Below are 17,374 nucleotides of genomic sequence, written 5' to 3' on the forward strand. Positions count from 1 at the left end.
CCATCGGTGTGGATCCTCTCACGGCTAATGTATAACACAAAATCAATCCCCCTGTCTCTCTGCTGTTCAGCTCAGACTTAATGAATATAAAACTGTAGATTCAGCTCTGCTTCTCATGAATTCTGAGTATGACATGTAATATTGATAAACTTTATTTCTATTACAGTTTTTTCTCTAGTTGAAGTCAGTGTTGTTGAAATACTTCAAAATGTCAATAAGAGAAGCACAGATACCCAAAACAGTTCACACAGAAGTCACGGTTTGATTTGATGATTTTGAGTCAAACCAAAGCTGTAAGTGCTTCCAATGTCCACAGTTTCAATAGACTAAAAACATCCACAAATTGTATTATTTTACAGATGTTAATCATGAGACAGAAACAAAAATGAAAAAATAGAAACTTAGGATGAAAAGCAGCGAGGGGACAATAATTCAGGGGAGAGAAATCTTTTGTTATTTAAAGCAAAGTGAATAAACAGCAGAGCAACTCGCTGCTGAATAAGAACTATTATTCTATACTGCAGGCTGTGTGTGTGTGTGTGTGTGTGTGTGTGTGTGTGTGTGTGTGGGTGTGTGTGTGTGTGTGTGTGTGTGTGTGTGTGTGAGCGCGTGAGCATGCATAGAAAAGGTCAGATTACCCTATTCATGGACTAAAAAAACTCAACACACACACACACACAGACACACACACTCGGCAGTTTATCTCAGACTCTAATTATATGATTATTTCAAACGTTTCTATAATTTGAATATACAGCTTTCCACTTTATTTTTACATCCCTAACTAGCCACTGTGAGCAGCATAAAGATTTGATGAATGGTTTGCAACACACTATGTAGTTTTTAGCAGATTTACAAGTGTTTTCAATGCAGTAACTTCTCCTATGAACGCCATATAATATATTATTTCAGCTTTTACTTTATTGAGATTTAGCCCCTTTCTTGGCAAATACATTAATAAACATTTATTGTCTTAAAACTACATTATAGTGTTTTATAAACCATCAATTAAAGTTCATATACTGCTTGTAAATGCTATTAGGGGGAGTTGAAGTTAAGTGTTTCCAAACCGGAGTCGTATCATCCCAAAACAAACTCACATGAACAAAAAGAAAACAGAACAATAACACAACAACTCCACATCAGAGCAAATAATAAATGATGACAAATATCTAATAACAAAACCAAAAGAACTCAGGACACTCTCTTAAGAAACGTGATCAAACTACAGATAAGCAATATGATTACTGAAAACACATGCAATTTATTTAAAATAAGAGGACAAATATGTGCATGTTACATTATTTTAGGTTCAATTATTACAATCAGAAGGAGCTGACACATGCAAAAGAGAAATAATTGTCTTGAACAATAAGGAAAGTTAAAATGGAGAAAAGAAGAGCATAATGTAAATCTGCAAAAGCCAGTTAGCCTCTCTATAACATATATAAGAGGAAGGTGACATAAGAAGCGTTTGTGTAATCCAGGATCAGTGTAATAGGTTGTGAAGTCTCTTTCCGACCTGGAAATGTGTGGAACGATAGAACATCAATACACAAATGTACTTTCTTAACGATGTGATTAATTTGTAGTTTATAAGAAAGTTCAGAGTCAATTAAATATATTTAATTGAACTTTCTGCCTGAAATAGAGAAAAATATATAGTTTTCCATCTTGGTGATTCCAACAGTTTTCCAGACAGGAGAAAAACCTGTTAACAGCATCAGAAAATGAATAAATGAAATGGTGGGAGGTTCAATTTAGACCAGTTATATTTGTACTTTGTTCAGTTTGTACCAACATCAGCATCAGAGTGTCTCAGTAACGATGATCATCAGTTTAGTGGTGTTTGGTTTCTATCTGCTGGTTAAATGTAGGTACTGCAGGTTAAAGCTCAGGTCACATTTTCTCTCTTTCTTCTTGTACTATGAGATCTGTATAAAACGTTTTATTAATGCTCCCAAAAATGGTCCTAAACTTTCACTTATAGGTTTAAAAAAAGTCTAGATACAAAATAGATAAAGTAAAAGTTCTTGTTACATAGAATATTGCCCTGTGTGACTAATCTGATATCATATATACATACATACAGAAATACTGATGCAGAAGTGTGAAGCTAATCAACATTTTACTGTTGTAACTGGTCGTTGTGGATTTAATTCATATGTGAGTATAATTTATAAGTGTACAGAGAAACCCCTGAAGTGCAGGTGAGTTGAACAAGTTTTTGGTCAAAGAGTATTTCATGAAATGTAGCCCCTAAGTCTGAAAGAATTCATAACATAACGGTGTCACCATGTCACACGGTGTCTTACCATGCCAGTGTTTTGGAATAATACAATAATAACTTTAAAAAAACATTGTGATGGTTAATAAGTTCATAGAGGTCCAATGGCTTCACTGACAAGTCAAAACCAGCCAATAACAGCGGAGATGACAGTTTGCAGCGCTGATGCTTATCTCCACCATTTGATAAGAGTCAGCATCTGTTTTAAAATGTCTGTTTACATTTCACACCTGTTTATGCTGCGTCTATTTATAACATAACCACTCGACTTATTTACATCTGTCCACATTATGTATACATATTCTTATTTCAGACTTTTATAGTCCATTCTATTTTATTTTAACTCATGGGCCAGTATTCTATTTTGTTGACATTTAATTTCTTCTGCATTTTACCTTATATCCATGTTATGTTACACCTTTCTCTTCACTTACATTTTAATCTGCATTGTGTCTTTGGGGAAAGGGGGAATTGTTGCTGGGTCTATGTGAATCATAAATTAGTCATAGAGTTTGATCTTTACATACTCTGTAAAGTGTCCTGAGATAACTTTTGTTAGGATTTGGCACTTTAAATAAAATTGAATTGTGTGTGTGTGTGTGTGTGTGTGTGTGTGTGTGTGTGTGTGTGCTTGTGTGTGTGTGTGTGTGTGTGTGTGTGTGCGTGTGTGCGTGCGTGTGCGTGTGTGTGTGTGTGCGTGCGTGTGTGTGTGCGTGTGTGTGTGTTCGTGTGCTTGTGTGTGTGTGTGTTTGTGTGCGTGTGTGTGTGTGTGCGTGCGTGTGCGTGTGTGTGTCTGAGTGAGTGTGTGTGTGTGTGTGTGTGTGTGTGTGTGTGTGTGCTTGTGTGTGCTTGTGTGCGTGTGTTGACTCAGTCCGGCCAGTAGATGTCGCTGTTCCTCCGCGTCATCGCGCCGAGGACACGCCCCCTCGCTGCTCCACAGGTTTCAGGAAGCGGAAGCAGGAATGTTGGAGTGTTTTCAGAAAAGTTTGGACAAGTTTGACAGTTTTGGGAACAGAGACACAAAAAGCTGCGGACAAACATGACGGTGAGTGACTGTCCTGTTGTTAATACTGTTTATTTATCCTACCGCTGAATGTGATGGTTGAGTGTAGTTTTGTGACTGTCAGTCCAGTGCTTCGTGTCAAACAGCAGGAACAACTTTAAACAGGACAAACAAGTCTGAGGAAAAAACGCTTAAAAGTTAAATTACACATGTTGGTGTTATAATGGTGCTCGCTTTATTTTCATTTAAGTGTACAGCTCATGTTAAAAGTGCAGCATCAGTGGTGGAAGAACATTAAATCCAATTTACTGCACTGAAGTACAATTTTGAGGTACTCTACTCACTACCGCTTTATGCCAATTTCTACTTCTACACACACACACACACACACACACACACACACACACACACACACACACACACACACACACACACACACACACACACTTCATATTGAAATATTGTACTTTTTACTTCACACATCTATCTGAAAGCTGTAGTTTTATCACTTAAATTAAGATATTTTGCACACATATAGAAAGCTTATATAATCTGATGTTTTGTTATAAATTAAACTACTATACACACACACACACACACAAATATATATATATATATGCTGAAATGATATGTTGATTAATCAAGTGGGCATTTGAGAGGGAATGAATCAGCAACTAATTGTTTACTACTTTTTCATGCAAAAACATTTCATTTAATTTGTTCTAATGGTTGCACGAAAAAAGCAATGGGCAATGTTGACGGCATTGATTAATGGAGAAAATAATCCATTATAAAAGTTTAATCCATTATAAAAAGTAATCATTAGTCAGTAACTCAAAATGGGCTCCACCTCAACCAACCACAATAGTAAAATGAGTAATAATACTTTAATGATATGTAATCATGTACCAGTCACAGGGACACTGTGTGCTTTGAAAATGTTAAGTAGCTACATTATCCTGATAATGTGCATCTTCATGGTAGGACTTTTACTTGTAATGGAGTATTTTTAGAGTGTGGTGTTAGTACTTTCACTGAAGTAAAGGATATGAATACTTTCTCCGTCACTGCGTATCAGAGGGAGAGGTTTCACTCTAGTTAACTTTCACATGAATAAGCTGATGATTATTTTTTATTATTGATTCAGCTGTTTATTGTTTAGTTAATTCATTGTTTAGTCTATTAAATAGTGATAGACTGATACATCGACCCTCCGATATTTGCGTTTTTTAGGTGTATCGTATTGGCTGATGCGGACTGCTGAGTTTTCCCGTGTTGTTTCCGGGCATTATTTACAGACAGGCGTCCACAGGTAGCTCCGTGTAGCTGGAGACGCCTTTTTTTTAAAATTGAGACTTGTAACATTTGTTATCATCATTGTGTATTTTTTATGATGTAAAATGAGGGAGCAAAAGTAGTATCAGCTCCAAATATCCTCTCAAGAAAATCGGCAGTCCGTATCGGTAAAAAATCGGTATCGGCTTTGGCCCTAAAAAGTCCATATCGGTCGATCCCTACTTTAAAATGTCATACAAATGTCAAATGGGAAAATTGCAAATTACAAGCCCAAGTTTATGCCTTCAAATTGATTGAATAATTGCAAATATACCAAATTTCACAATCATATGACATAAAACAACACCCTTAAAATCCTCACACAGATTAAGCAACACAGCACGGGAGTAAATGTGTAATTATTTTCCACAATTTGTTGTTATATATATGTTTCACTGCACATATGGTATAAGTAGAGCCTTTGTTGAGCTTCTCTTTGACCGACCAGGATGTCATCCTGCAGTTTACTATAATAATGATGTCACGGTGACGTAAACAGGCTCTGTGTCCACACTGTCTGCGTCTGTTTGCAGTAAGTGTTGATTATTGGTGAGCTGAAAGTTAAAGTGTGTTTGATGCGTGCAGGTTGCAGGAAACAGTCATTCATACAGCCGTGACCATTGAGTCTGGTTTCTGTCAGACAGTCACTGGGCCATCTTCTTTCATTTGATTTAAAGTGATATCAAACCGCGAAAAGCAGAAAATACTCACATTTTTATAGAATACTTTATTGAAAGAGTGGTGGAGGAAGTATTCAGATCCTTTACATACATAGAAGTACTAATACTTATGTATACTTGTGTATATGTATATAAAAATACTAAGTTACAAGTGATGGTCCTGCTTTGAAAATGTATGCAACTATAATCCGGATATAAATTGAATGTGTTTGAGTGTTGAGGTTACATACTTAAACAGCACAATGAGGCAAACGTGAAGAAGGAAGGGGAATTAAATTGTAACTATTTCGACAATTGCTAGATTTATAATATAATATTTTTTAAAATGACCTAGCTCCAGCTCCTGAATGTTCAGGATTAGGTCTTCCCTTTGTCTTATGAGATAACTTTTGTCATGATTTGGCACTATAAATAAAATTGAATTGAATTGTTACTAAGTAGGCTAAATATCTTTGCCGCGAAAACAAGTGATGCGAAGATATCACATTAACTTTTTATTATTTTAATTTTCTGACATTTTTTAGATGTTTTGGTGCTTTTCTCCACTACGGAAACTTGTCGCCTTTAAATCCTTTAAGATCTGTCCGAACCCAAACTAAACACAGCTGTAAAGAACGACAAATGTTGGCGTGATAATGACCAGAGAGGACTGAGAGGGTGAAAAAGAGGGTACTGATACTATCTGCACACTGTCTGTGTGTTGTGTTGTTTTGCATTTACAAAAGAAATCTAAAAATAAATCAATAAATCCCTCCCTTCTCTCTCTCTATCTCGGACAGGAAGTTGTTCTCTTATTCATCCCAAACACTTGTTTCCTGTTTCACACGTTCTCATTTAAATTTGGCTTCATGCTCCTCTTTTTTTCCTTCCTCTTCCTCTTCAGCCTTCTTCTCCAGTCAGTGACCCCATGTGGATTATTCTATTTTTACCTCCTTGCACTAGTTTTCTCCTCCCGTCACCTCACAGCGTGTGTATCTTGAGTTTTATTTTAATAAACAAATGTGTGGCTGTATCCCTGTGTTAGCTGTCGTTGGCAACCCTGTAAGCAAATGACCTAATTAATTACTTTTTTGTTTGTAAACAATGACTTCCTCAGTAGTAAAATCTTGTTCCTGTTGGTAACAACGGTCAGCTGATCGCCGGTTACCGGGGCAACACGAGAGAGAGAGAGAGAGAGATTGGAAAAGCTACTAACATTTATTTACCGCTCAGAAACTAAAATACATATTCACACTAAAAAAGCTAGTGCTCAAAATGTTTAGCAATAAATAATCATTCAATAGAAAATTAATAATCAGCATTCCTGACAATCTGTTAATTGTTTCAGTCATTTTTACAACCAAGCCATGGCAGCAGCTGCTCTGTGAGGCTGTACTTGGGTACACTGATGCTTTGAGTAGAGATGCACCGTTCTGATATCCGATCCGATACCCAGATTGGATACTGGCTCAGATATTGACTAATTAGCTGGATCGGATATCGGATGAATGAGGCCGATCCAGTCGTTTCTTTTTTTATTAATGTCATACACAGCAACACAGTTACAGCGATCTAGTTACTTCAGTTCTATGTTTGCAACCAGTTAGGGTTTTATATTGCATTTTAAAATATATGTTTGCAGTGCACGTGTGCGTGTGTGCGCATGCGTGTGTGCGTGTGTGCGTGTGTGCGTGCGTGTGCGTGTGTGTGTGTGTGTGCGTGCGTGCGTGTGCGTGTGCGTGCGTGCGTGCGTGCGTGCGTGCGTGCGTGCGTGCGTTTAATCTGAGCCGTTAACTTGGTCATTAGTAATAAAAGTCACTTCTCAACCTCTTAACTCAGCACATAACATCTTCGCTCTCTTTCATCTCTCCAGATTGAAACACACAACTATTTATTTAGAACTAATGTAAATAGATAAATAAATTAGTGGTTAGTTAGCTTTATTAGCGTTTAATGATGTTTAATTGCTCCAGAGTGATTTAGAGGGTGTAGCTTGTATGTCATATGCTTCTGCTTTGCACGGTTCAATTCGTGCCTCATAACATGCACCATGTTTTAGTTAGTGCATATTTCTATTAACAGTAATACTTCAAGTTTTATTGTTACATGTCATGTATTATGTGGACATGTTAATTAGTATCTAGCATAATCATGGCCTTTATTATAAACATATAATTACCAGTCGCTTCTCTTTTTATTACTTATTTACTTTATTATTTACTCTGCATGCTTATTATTTCAATAGCTCTATCTTTATATTGCTCTATTGCTCTAGTTTTTGTTTGTGTGACATTTTTCCAGAGACTACAGATGAAAAATAGCCTTTTGACCTACTCCCACATTTACAGCAGTGTCTGTTAATGTGCACCTCTCCTGTTAAATAAACCAATAAATAAGGTGAATTCTCTCCTTCTGTCTCCAGGTGTGTTACCTGATGTTGCTGTAGAGTCGTCAGTCTGACTGACTGACCTTAGCCAGACACACAGACAGGCAGATATGGAGAGTGGATCTGTGGGAATGGAAACAAGCACTGCTTCAGGTGGGTCATCTTATTCAGACACCTGAAATACTTCAAAGTTAAAAGTAAAGGATAATAAGTAAGATAATAAAAAAATAATTAACTAAAACCCAAGGATAAACAGTTGAAATAGATAGCTAAACGTCAAGGATGAACAGTTTTAATAGTTAGCTAAAAGTAATGGATAAATAGTTTAAATAGTTAGCTAAGTGTAATGGATAAATAGTTGAAATAGTTAGATAAAAGTAATGGATAAATAGTTGAAATAGTTAGATAAAAGTAATGGATAAATAGTTTAAATAGTTAGCTAAGTGTAATGGATAAATAGTTGAAATAGTTAGATAAAAGTAATGGATGAACAGTTTTAATAGTTAGCTAAGTGTAATGGATAAATAGTTGAAATAGTTAGATAAAAGTAATGGATAAATAGTTGAAATAGTTAGATAAAAGTAATGGATAAATAGTTTTAATAGTTAGCTAAGTGTAATGGATAAATAGTTTAAATAGTTAGATAAAAGTAATGGATAAATAGTTTTAATAGTTAGCTAAGTGTAATGGATAAATAGTTGAAATAGTTAGATAAAAGTAATGGATAAATAGTTTTAATAGTTAGCTAAGTGTAATGGATAAATAGTTTAAATAGTTAGATAAAAGTAATGGATAAATAGTTGAAATAGTTAGCTAAGTGTAATGGATAAATAGTTGAAATAGTTAGCTAAGTGTAATGGATAAATAGTTGAAATAGTTAGATAAAAGTAATGGATAAATAGTTTAAATAGTTAGCTAAGTGTAATGGATAAATAGTTTAAATAGTTAGATAAAAGTAATGGATAAATAGTTTAAATAGTTAGATAAAAGTAATGGATAAATAGTTTAAATAGTTAGCTTAATATAATGGAAAATAGTTGTAATAGTTAGCTTGAGGTAATGGATAAATAGTTGAAATAGTTAGCTAAATGTAATCTGTAATTATATATGTATTTATATTTACTTTAAAATAATTTGATATGAACATGGACCATGACGTGTGCTGTCAATGAAGGGGTACCTTACCTCCTGTGATCTGGATGTGGTGGTATCATCAGACACGAAAGGCTTTGCACCAATGAAAACCATTAATGTTGAACCTCATGGGGCTCAGGTGACAGGTTTACCATGCCACTGTGAGTCTTTAAATATGTTGTAATTCAATGTGATATTACATCGTCATTAATGCTGGGCCCTCAGTCATGTCTTTATTGTTCTGTATCAAAGTGGTGGTTGAAAAAAAAAACAGTTAGGTGACCTGGACAGATGCATGTGATCGCTCAGCTTGACTCACCTGCTACGTTTGTTTGTATTAAAATCAGTTGTAGTTTCTGTTTGTCAGGTTGAATACCTGCCAGACCTGATTGATGACTTTATAGTAGTCAGGCTATCAGACAGATTGTTTGCTTGATTGATCCTCAGATCCCAGGGTGCAGTCAGACTGTGGTTTAGCCTGTCTACGGCGTCAGGCCTGGGCCCGAAGCAGAGACTCCATCTGGCAAGAATCAGAACAAGAGAGCTGTGGCCCCATGGGGCCCGAACAGAACCAGAGGGACAGGGAAGAACAAAGACCTTCAGAAGAACCAGGTTAGCATGTCACCAATGTTGTAACTGAGGATATTTTAACAATCTTGTCATCTATATTCTTAAAACGTTAAATATTTCACATTAAATTTGCTTCTGCAGCCATCTTAGTGTGAGTGCCAAAGTCAGTGCTGCATATGGGCCATTATCAGTCGATTTGATCTTATCCTGGTTATGTCATTATTGCATCATTTGTCAGCTGATAACCGGCAAGAAATTGCAGAACAGAAAAGCAGATGTGCAGAGTATTTGACTTAGGAACAAGATTTTCTACACACTGAGAAGATGTAGGCTGAAGCTGTAGTTCATCACGCCTACATTTTTCTTTTTTTTTTTACAAAAAGCAATCGATGTAATCCCTTTAACTTAGATACATAAATTCTCCCCTTTTTGTTTTCAGCCTTGCTAGAATTCGGTTGGTTGGTCCAGACCAAAGGGACTTTTACACCGCTGTGCGGTAACTTACAGCCTCCTGTTATTCGGTTGCTGCACAACGCTGTGAAAACCGCTTAAGAGAGTCAAAGTGTTGGATGGAGGGCCATGAAATTTTGTACATTATCCATAGTTCCCAGAGGGGGAATACTCATGACTTTGGTGAACCCCTGTCTTTTCATTTAGTACTGCCGTGAAGTTGATATGTGGGGTTTTGAGTGAAATGCCTCCACAACTATTTGGTGCATTGCTATGAAATTTGGTGCAGACATTCTTGCACCCTCAGAATGAATTCTTATTACTTTGTTCTTCCCTAACTTTCCATTTAGTGCCAGGTCAAAATTTATATTTGTCCAATACTTTTTTTATGACCAAATACATGCAAGACATTTTCAACGGCCTCAGCTGTACTTTGTGTCTTGTGCTAATTAGCAAATGTTATCAAGCTATTATGCTAAACCAGCATGGTGAACACGGTAAGGGGTGTACCTGCTAAACAGCATGTTAGCATGCTAATGTTAGCATTTAGCTCAAAGTACAGCTGTTCCCCTGTACACTCACAGGGCCACTGGCATGGCTGCAGACTCTTTAGTCACGTTTAAACAAACGCAATCCTCTCAAGTCACTGAAAGGGTATCTTTCTTTGATTATAAATACATTTTGTAAACTTTGATTATCAATTTATTGTTGTTCACCAAGCAAAAAGGGTCACTAGTTCTATCTTTAAAAATGGGCTCAGGGAAACTTTGATGGGTATTTTTACTGAACAGCTATTTGGAAAATTTATGAAAATAATGAATAGTTGCAGCCACAGAAGTGTGAACAGGAACTGGATGTGGCACATTTTCGATGTAAACTGTGGTGAAATTTCGCCATGACTATAATCAGCTGAGATGTTGAGTTAGACCCTGAAGTCTGACACCACTGTAATGCTTTTATAGCATGTTGTAATCACTGTTGCACACAGCATCTGCTGGCTTATTGCTTTAACATGCTCGTCTTTCTCTCTCTCTGTCAGGGCGCGTTCCTAACAAGATCACCAGCTGGCTGATTGACTGCAGGTACAGTATTCATTCACTACCTGAATAAACAACCAACCCTATGTTTTTAAATGTCCTGTTTTAGCCTGTTTGCTACATGTCATATGGGACTTTTCAAATCAGTCTGCACTTGATGATAACTTCACATACAGTTGATAAATGCTGACTGCAGCTAGTTGTTGCAACTTGATTTTCTTAGCAGTGAACTGAACCCATTGAGGAAAATCAATCACAAAGATGGATGATTAGAAAAATGATGTGCAGGAATGTCCAGAGAACAGACTTAGAAGTGCATGGACTGAAATATGAAACATAGGGGACATCAACGTTAAAATCCTGACTGACTGGTTGCTAACTGGATTTCATGCTGACTGGTTTATTGATGTGTTTTTTCTGGTGTCTGGAGGGTTGTGTGTGTTTAGTAGCGGTGTTATCAGCTACTGACGTAAAACCAACACACAGCCAACGCCTAGACATACACCACACAGAACACAAACACACACACAGACACACAAACACACAAACACACACAAAGGGAGCTGACCAACGCCCAGAGATAGGGCACATAGAGCTGTTGAGGCGAAGTAAGAATGAAAGAAAGATGCAGGAAGAAGCCGACGGAAGACGGAAAGAAAGGCAGAAAAAAGAAGGCACAGTAAACAGAGGAGGGCTTTCTCCTGCTAAGTCAACACCCTTATCACAAACACACACTGTTCACTGCTGTCACTCACAACCCCGTGGCTCTGCAGCGCTCTGATGTCTCCGCTGTAACGTCACCGTGGAAACATGACCAGCAGAATCAGAATCACAGGTTACTATAGCAACAGCTGCATGGCAAGGGGCTTGGAGCCAACATGGCTGCTGGTGGAAAGTGGGAGGATTGGCAAACACTGCGGCTGCGCGTTGTGTTACACAACCCGTGTGTGTGTGTTTGTGTGTGTCTTAAATGGTGGCATGAAGTTTGTCCCATTGATAAGAGCGCCAGGTTGTGTAACAGCTCAGTGTTCCCAGCGTCCGGCTGCAGACAGCAGCTCAGACCTGCTAGCTGCTTCTACTGTCAACTTGCCTGATCTGTCAGCTAGGTACCCTGGGACAACTAGTCTGATCAGTAGGACACCTGGGATGTGTACCAAAAACAGGATCTAGCTTAAGGTATTGAGTCTAGCCAGGTCAGAAGATGACTACAATATGTAGCATGGTCTGACCAGGAGTAAGCCTTGGATACTTAGTCTGATAGTTAACCTGCATTACTTAGTCATAGCCCAACAGGCAGCTAGTGTTGTGATAGTTAGCCTTTACTTGAAAGACAGTTGGAAAAGTCTGTCATTGCCAGTCGTATCTCCACAGAGCTGTGTCAGCGGGGGAGAAAAAAAAAACGTTCTGGCTTGTTTGTATTTCTTTAAATCATTCCCAATCGTCTTGGATGGCGCTAAAGACCGGATGCAGCGTTGGTGCACTGAAAAATAGATAGCGGAAAGGGGAGGAGAATGCCGTCTGAAATCGGCGGCCAGTGGCAGGCTTTTATACCAACAATCAACATCCGGTGAGTCAGACTAAAGGTGGGATAGTTTAAACTTTACCCGACAGGCGTTCAGCTTTGGGGTCACTTCTCCTTTGCCTGACATGCAGCGGGCACTGGGATGGTTGGCCTAAACCTGACAGGGAGATACTTTATAAGCAGTTCTTACCTTTCTGGCATTTTTACACTTTTTCTTTTGTAATCTTAAAATGCTCCTAATAAGCGAATCGCACACAAAGAGTAGAAAACTCAAAACTATTCAATTCTCATACTGTATATTTCTGATAAAATTCTGACCAATTATTTTATTTGGTCCAAATAAAATGATTTGCTGTGCTTCCTGCCTGTCATCTGATGCTCTGTTTCACTTGTGCTGCTCATGCTGTGTTCAAATGCCATGGGAAGTCTAAAGTTTCGGACCTCGAACTAGGCAAATGCACTGGAATGCCTGTCAAAGTGAACCTCCTACTAGCAAATTTGGGGAGAACTCCCCTGAGTTTGCTACTAGGAGGTTCCACTTTGACAGGCATGCCAGCATTTCTCTCAGTGCATGTGTCAGGGGGGCGTCATAGGTCAGGCAGGGGGAAGAGGGTGGGACTTTGGAGGGAATCGCTGTGAAACATGCAAGAAAGGTAAGAATTGCTTTCATATCAGGATAGTTCATCTTAGTCTGACTGGCAGTCAGCGTGGGATCGTGGCCCGAGGTGACAAGCACCTTATGTTAGGCTAGTTAGTCCAGGATAGTGAGCTTAAGCTGCCAGGCTAAAAAGTATCCTTGTTTACTTAACCCTATCCTGTTAAGTAGTTAACCTGGGTTACTTTGCCTTGGCCTGACAGGCAGTTAAAATAAAGGTAGTAGGCCTCATAAGTTGTGATAGTTAGTGTAGTCTGCTCAGTACTTAGCTTCGGTTAATGAGCTCTCAACAGTCAGGAATTAGCCTGACCAGATGTTGGCTTTGGAAAGTTAGTTTCACATGTACAATGAGCTAGTTTGCTTTATACCCATTAGGAATTAGTCTGAAATAAATTTTAATTATCAAACCAGGGATTTTTACCTTCAGTTTAACCGTGGGTTACCTGGAATGGATGGTGCGGTCTGGTTTGTTCTTAGCAAGTCTAGCCTTGTTAGGACTGTGACTAATGTATTTGAAGCTTGCCCGATATAGCAGCAAGATAACAGTATATGAGGGCAAAAGACATCGACATCGGATATATACTATTTTAGCCCCAAACACTTGCCGTCTGTTGGATGTAAATGTTTTTAATAATCAGTTTATGGCTTGGGTTTATATTTAACTCTGTCCTTTGTCTCTTGTTCAGGACTCCCCTCGGAGCCTCTCTAGATGATCAGAGTGCTTCGCCCAGTAAAGGTAATCCACATTTTCTCTGTGTGTTGTTTGTATATTACATTATGAGGACATCAGCCTGTTAGGACACGTCCTGGGCTCTAAAGTTAGAATTTGGTTTTGCTTAACGCTAACGCTGTTGTGCGTCAGAACTGGTGGTGGCATTTCTCTTACCTTATGTAACTCTGGATATGTTACTGAAGGGATTTTATATCTTTACTGCCTTGTGTGTACTCTGTGTGTGAGAACAGGAGTGCTGAAGAACGGCTGTAGCTTTGAAGATGACCTTTCACTGGGAGCTGAAGGTCAGTACAGAGAAAAATTTACAATACAAACAAGATTGCAGATTTCATCTCATTGTTAACAGCCCCCCCCCCCCCCCCCCATGTTCTCCTTATTGTGTATTTTAAGTGACGTGAACAACTTAGGGAACGCTTTGACATTTTAGTAAATCCTCTTGTTTTCCATTCCAACCACAGTCAGGTGAGAATATAGATATAATTAGGGCTTTTCCCTAAACGTTAGTGTTTTTAATCATTAGTCGAGAGAGCCCTGATTCGAACATTAACTGCAAATCTAACTGTAATGGAAATAGAAAAGTGTGAGTGGAAGAAATCTAATTATTTATTTAACGAACAACCCTTTATCTCCATAAATAGATACAATATAAGTTAGATAGAAATTCACCTATAAACAGTCAAAAATAGATACATAAAAAAGAAAAAACTACCTTGTTATTGATTTTTGACTCAGGGCATACATTGACGGTGGGTTTTATCCGACAGGAACAGTCTTCGTCACTTGGTTCAAGAATGGCCTCCGTGTTTTCAAGAACAGGGGCCGGTTTCGCAAAGGTAGACTTAAACTTAGAAAGGCTTAACTGTCACTAAAACTAAGCCTTATTGTGTGTCGTATCCTGCCAGAACATGATGTGGGACTTCTCAGATTGGCACCTCCCTTGTCACTATCATAATCTGTAAATGCGTTCTGTTTAATATTTAATGTTAACTGTTCCGTCATTCTTTTATTTCCCATTGAAGTAACGCATAAACCTATTTTGGATGCATTTTAAATCTGATCTTAGAGAAGAGAGTTGTCAGTCCTGAAGCATGTCATTTTTGCTTGTGAGCTAAGCTAGAATTCCCTCCCCCGCCCTACTTGTGTCATGGTCTTTGTGTCCTTGGACAAGACACTTAACTCACCTTGCCTCTGTGATAGTGTATGACTGCTGTATCTTTGAGGAGGTGGTTGGAGGGGCCGTAGGCGCTGATTAGCAGACACATGTCCCTCAGTCTGCCTCAGGGCAGCTGTGACTACTATCGTAGTTTACCACCACCATGTATTGTGGCCTATTTTTGTATGCCCCACAGCCAGTGGGTGTTTGTGCTGTGAAGTGAGTGTGGTTGGTTCCCCATCAACATTGTTGTGAGCATTTAGTGTTTACTAGGCTACATTGTCGTGTTAGAAGTTGCAGCAGTGTCTTCTGTTAGTGTGCTGCAGATAGCGTTGTTTATGATGTCATTCTTGTTTAGGGGTAATTCTGGGTAAATTAAAAATCCTAGTTACAACAATATTTTGCTGTGCTTCTCTTCTGTTTTACAGTCATTATACATTACAGGATTGCACAATGAAATGTTGTTGTAGTTGTGCACAAAAAATATGAAATATGTGCAATGTCAGTCTATTATGCAACTTATAGTGAAAAAAAAGACTTTAGGCAGTGGTGGAAATAAGGGTAGAGCAAAGGTAATGGTCCGGTAATGTGCAAATGAAGACGATGATTCAGTGTAAAATTCACAGATGCATTACAATATATAGAACAGTGTGAAATCTACAAGAAAATTAGAGTTTCCTCCAACAAAAACAACTGTTGTTCTCACAGCAGTGGCTTATTTTTAAGCTTAAAATTAGTCTGTATTTTTATGAAATCGAATAATACCTTTTTCTGGTGTCACAAAGAGCTTACAAAAAAATAACTAATTATAAACATTCTGCGTATTGGTAAACAGTTTGTGTTTTGTACAAAAATACCTTATGATATAAGGAGAATGCAGCTTGATAACATATGAACATGAAGCTTTCTGAGAAACACAACGCTGTCGGTAGAATCAACAGAACAAGGTGTGATACACTACGATACACCGCTCCATCTTCATTCCTCAGTCCTGTTTCTTCATGAAGAGAAAAGTCAACAATCGCAGAGGCGTGGAAACACACTGCATGCATGACTGACTGTCCTGAGTGTGTGTGTGTGTGTGTTTCCATCATTCCTCTAAACTGCTGTGAATACATCAGTAATGGCTCTGATAGCAGAACGGTGTATGTGTTATAGAGTTAACAATAGACTGTAATGACTTTATGTAGAAACACTCAACACCCACGTGTGTGTGTGTGTGTGAGTAGATGTGTGTGTGAAGGGTCGGCTTGTGGAATCTGGGACTGAATAGATGCTAATGAGTTTATGCTGAGGGGCTCCAGGTTGTATAGTTTTGATCAGAGACACCTGGTTCAGGAACACGGACACAGTTTAGTCACAACATACCTGTATAGTTAGTTAATTTCTTGTGAACACTGAAACACCCAACATAAGTTCTTCTCATGCACATTTTTCTCTCATGAGCTGGCAAAGTTCAATCACTGTTGGAAAGCTTTGTCGTGCTGTACCTGCACGCCAAGTTTTCTGCGCATCTTGCCTCCTTCAGAATAAAAGCACACAGCCATGTGACCGACTTGTACAATATGTGTTTTTTTTGCCAAGTTTGCATTTGCATTGCATTGGTTTTCTCTTTAACAGTTGTGAGTACCTAAAAGCTAAAACAACTACAACTGTTTAATCACCATTACTTTTGTTTGCTAACAATTGAAAAACACTACAGAATCTACAGTAATTAACAGGGATTCTTGAGCTGATGTGTGGTGATCCGTTGATCAACAGTCTCACCAGTCTGTTCATTGGTTACAGTGGTGTCTTTTAATGGTACGTTTTTTAGATTTGGGTGCAGTACATTTCTGAAAACCACTTAAGTTGAGTGGCTCCGACTACTCCTTGTAAATCTCTCTTTATGTTTTGACAATAAGTGCTTAAATCGTGTTGAGAATGACATTTGGAGGTGTCATGTATGAACAGTTCCTAATGGGCTGTAATGATGTCAAACACTGTCACGACAGGATGGGAGGGGATTAAAATGTCACTGTGTGACTAAGATGGAAGTGAATTAGTTAATTAAAGGATTCAGGGTGAGTAGGATGGAAACGAGTCGGTGAATAAGAGTAGGAGGGTGAGTTTGGATCCTTTTAAACCAGAAGAAAACACTGTGGATTCAAAGGTAGAAGAAGAAATGAAGTGGAAAAAAAGAGAGACATTCAGAGACAGACACAAGCAGGATGACATGTCCCGACAGGTTCTTTTAAATCGAAAGAAAAAACAACAGTCATACTTGTGGCTGGTGATGACTTTCATTTCTCTGACAGAATGAAGGTGAACCTGCTTCAGCGTTATTTATAAAGTCAGAACTGCAGCCTTCATTTTAGACATAGAAGGACAAAGAAAGCTTCACTGAGAGGAATTAATGAAGCTCTTGCTGGCGTTTTTTATCCGTTTAAGTTATCCGCTTGCTGATGAAG

The 17,374-nt window shown here is 38.3% G+C and overlaps 1 protein-coding gene across 2 annotated transcripts in view; it reads left to right on the top strand.

Moving 5' to 3' along the window:
- Positions 1-3,239: 3,239 nt before the first annotated feature.
- Positions 3,240-17,374, top strand: part of itprid2 (ITPR interacting domain containing 2) — a 35,196-nt gene continuing 21,061 nt past the window's right edge. For both annotated transcript variants that reach the window (XM_083921268.1, XM_083921269.1), the window contains exons 1-6: positions 3,240-3,332; positions 7,707-7,823; positions 9,252-9,416; positions 10,864-10,906; positions 13,725-13,774; positions 14,002-14,055. In XM_083921268.1, the coding sequence (XP_083777394.1) occupies positions 7,781-7,823; positions 9,252-9,416; positions 10,864-10,906; positions 13,725-13,774; positions 14,002-14,055 (355 nt within the window). In that variant the 5' untranslated portion in view covers positions 3,240-3,332; positions 7,707-7,780. The remainder of the gene's footprint in view (positions 3,333-7,706; positions 7,824-9,251; positions 9,417-10,863; positions 10,907-13,724; positions 13,775-14,001; positions 14,056-17,374) is intronic.

The sequence above is a fragment of the Echiichthys vipera genome (genome assembly GCF_963691815.1).
Source record: "Echiichthys vipera genome assembly, chromosome: 10".
Lineage (NCBI taxonomy): Eukaryota > Metazoa > Chordata > Actinopteri > Perciformes > Trachinidae > Echiichthys > Echiichthys vipera.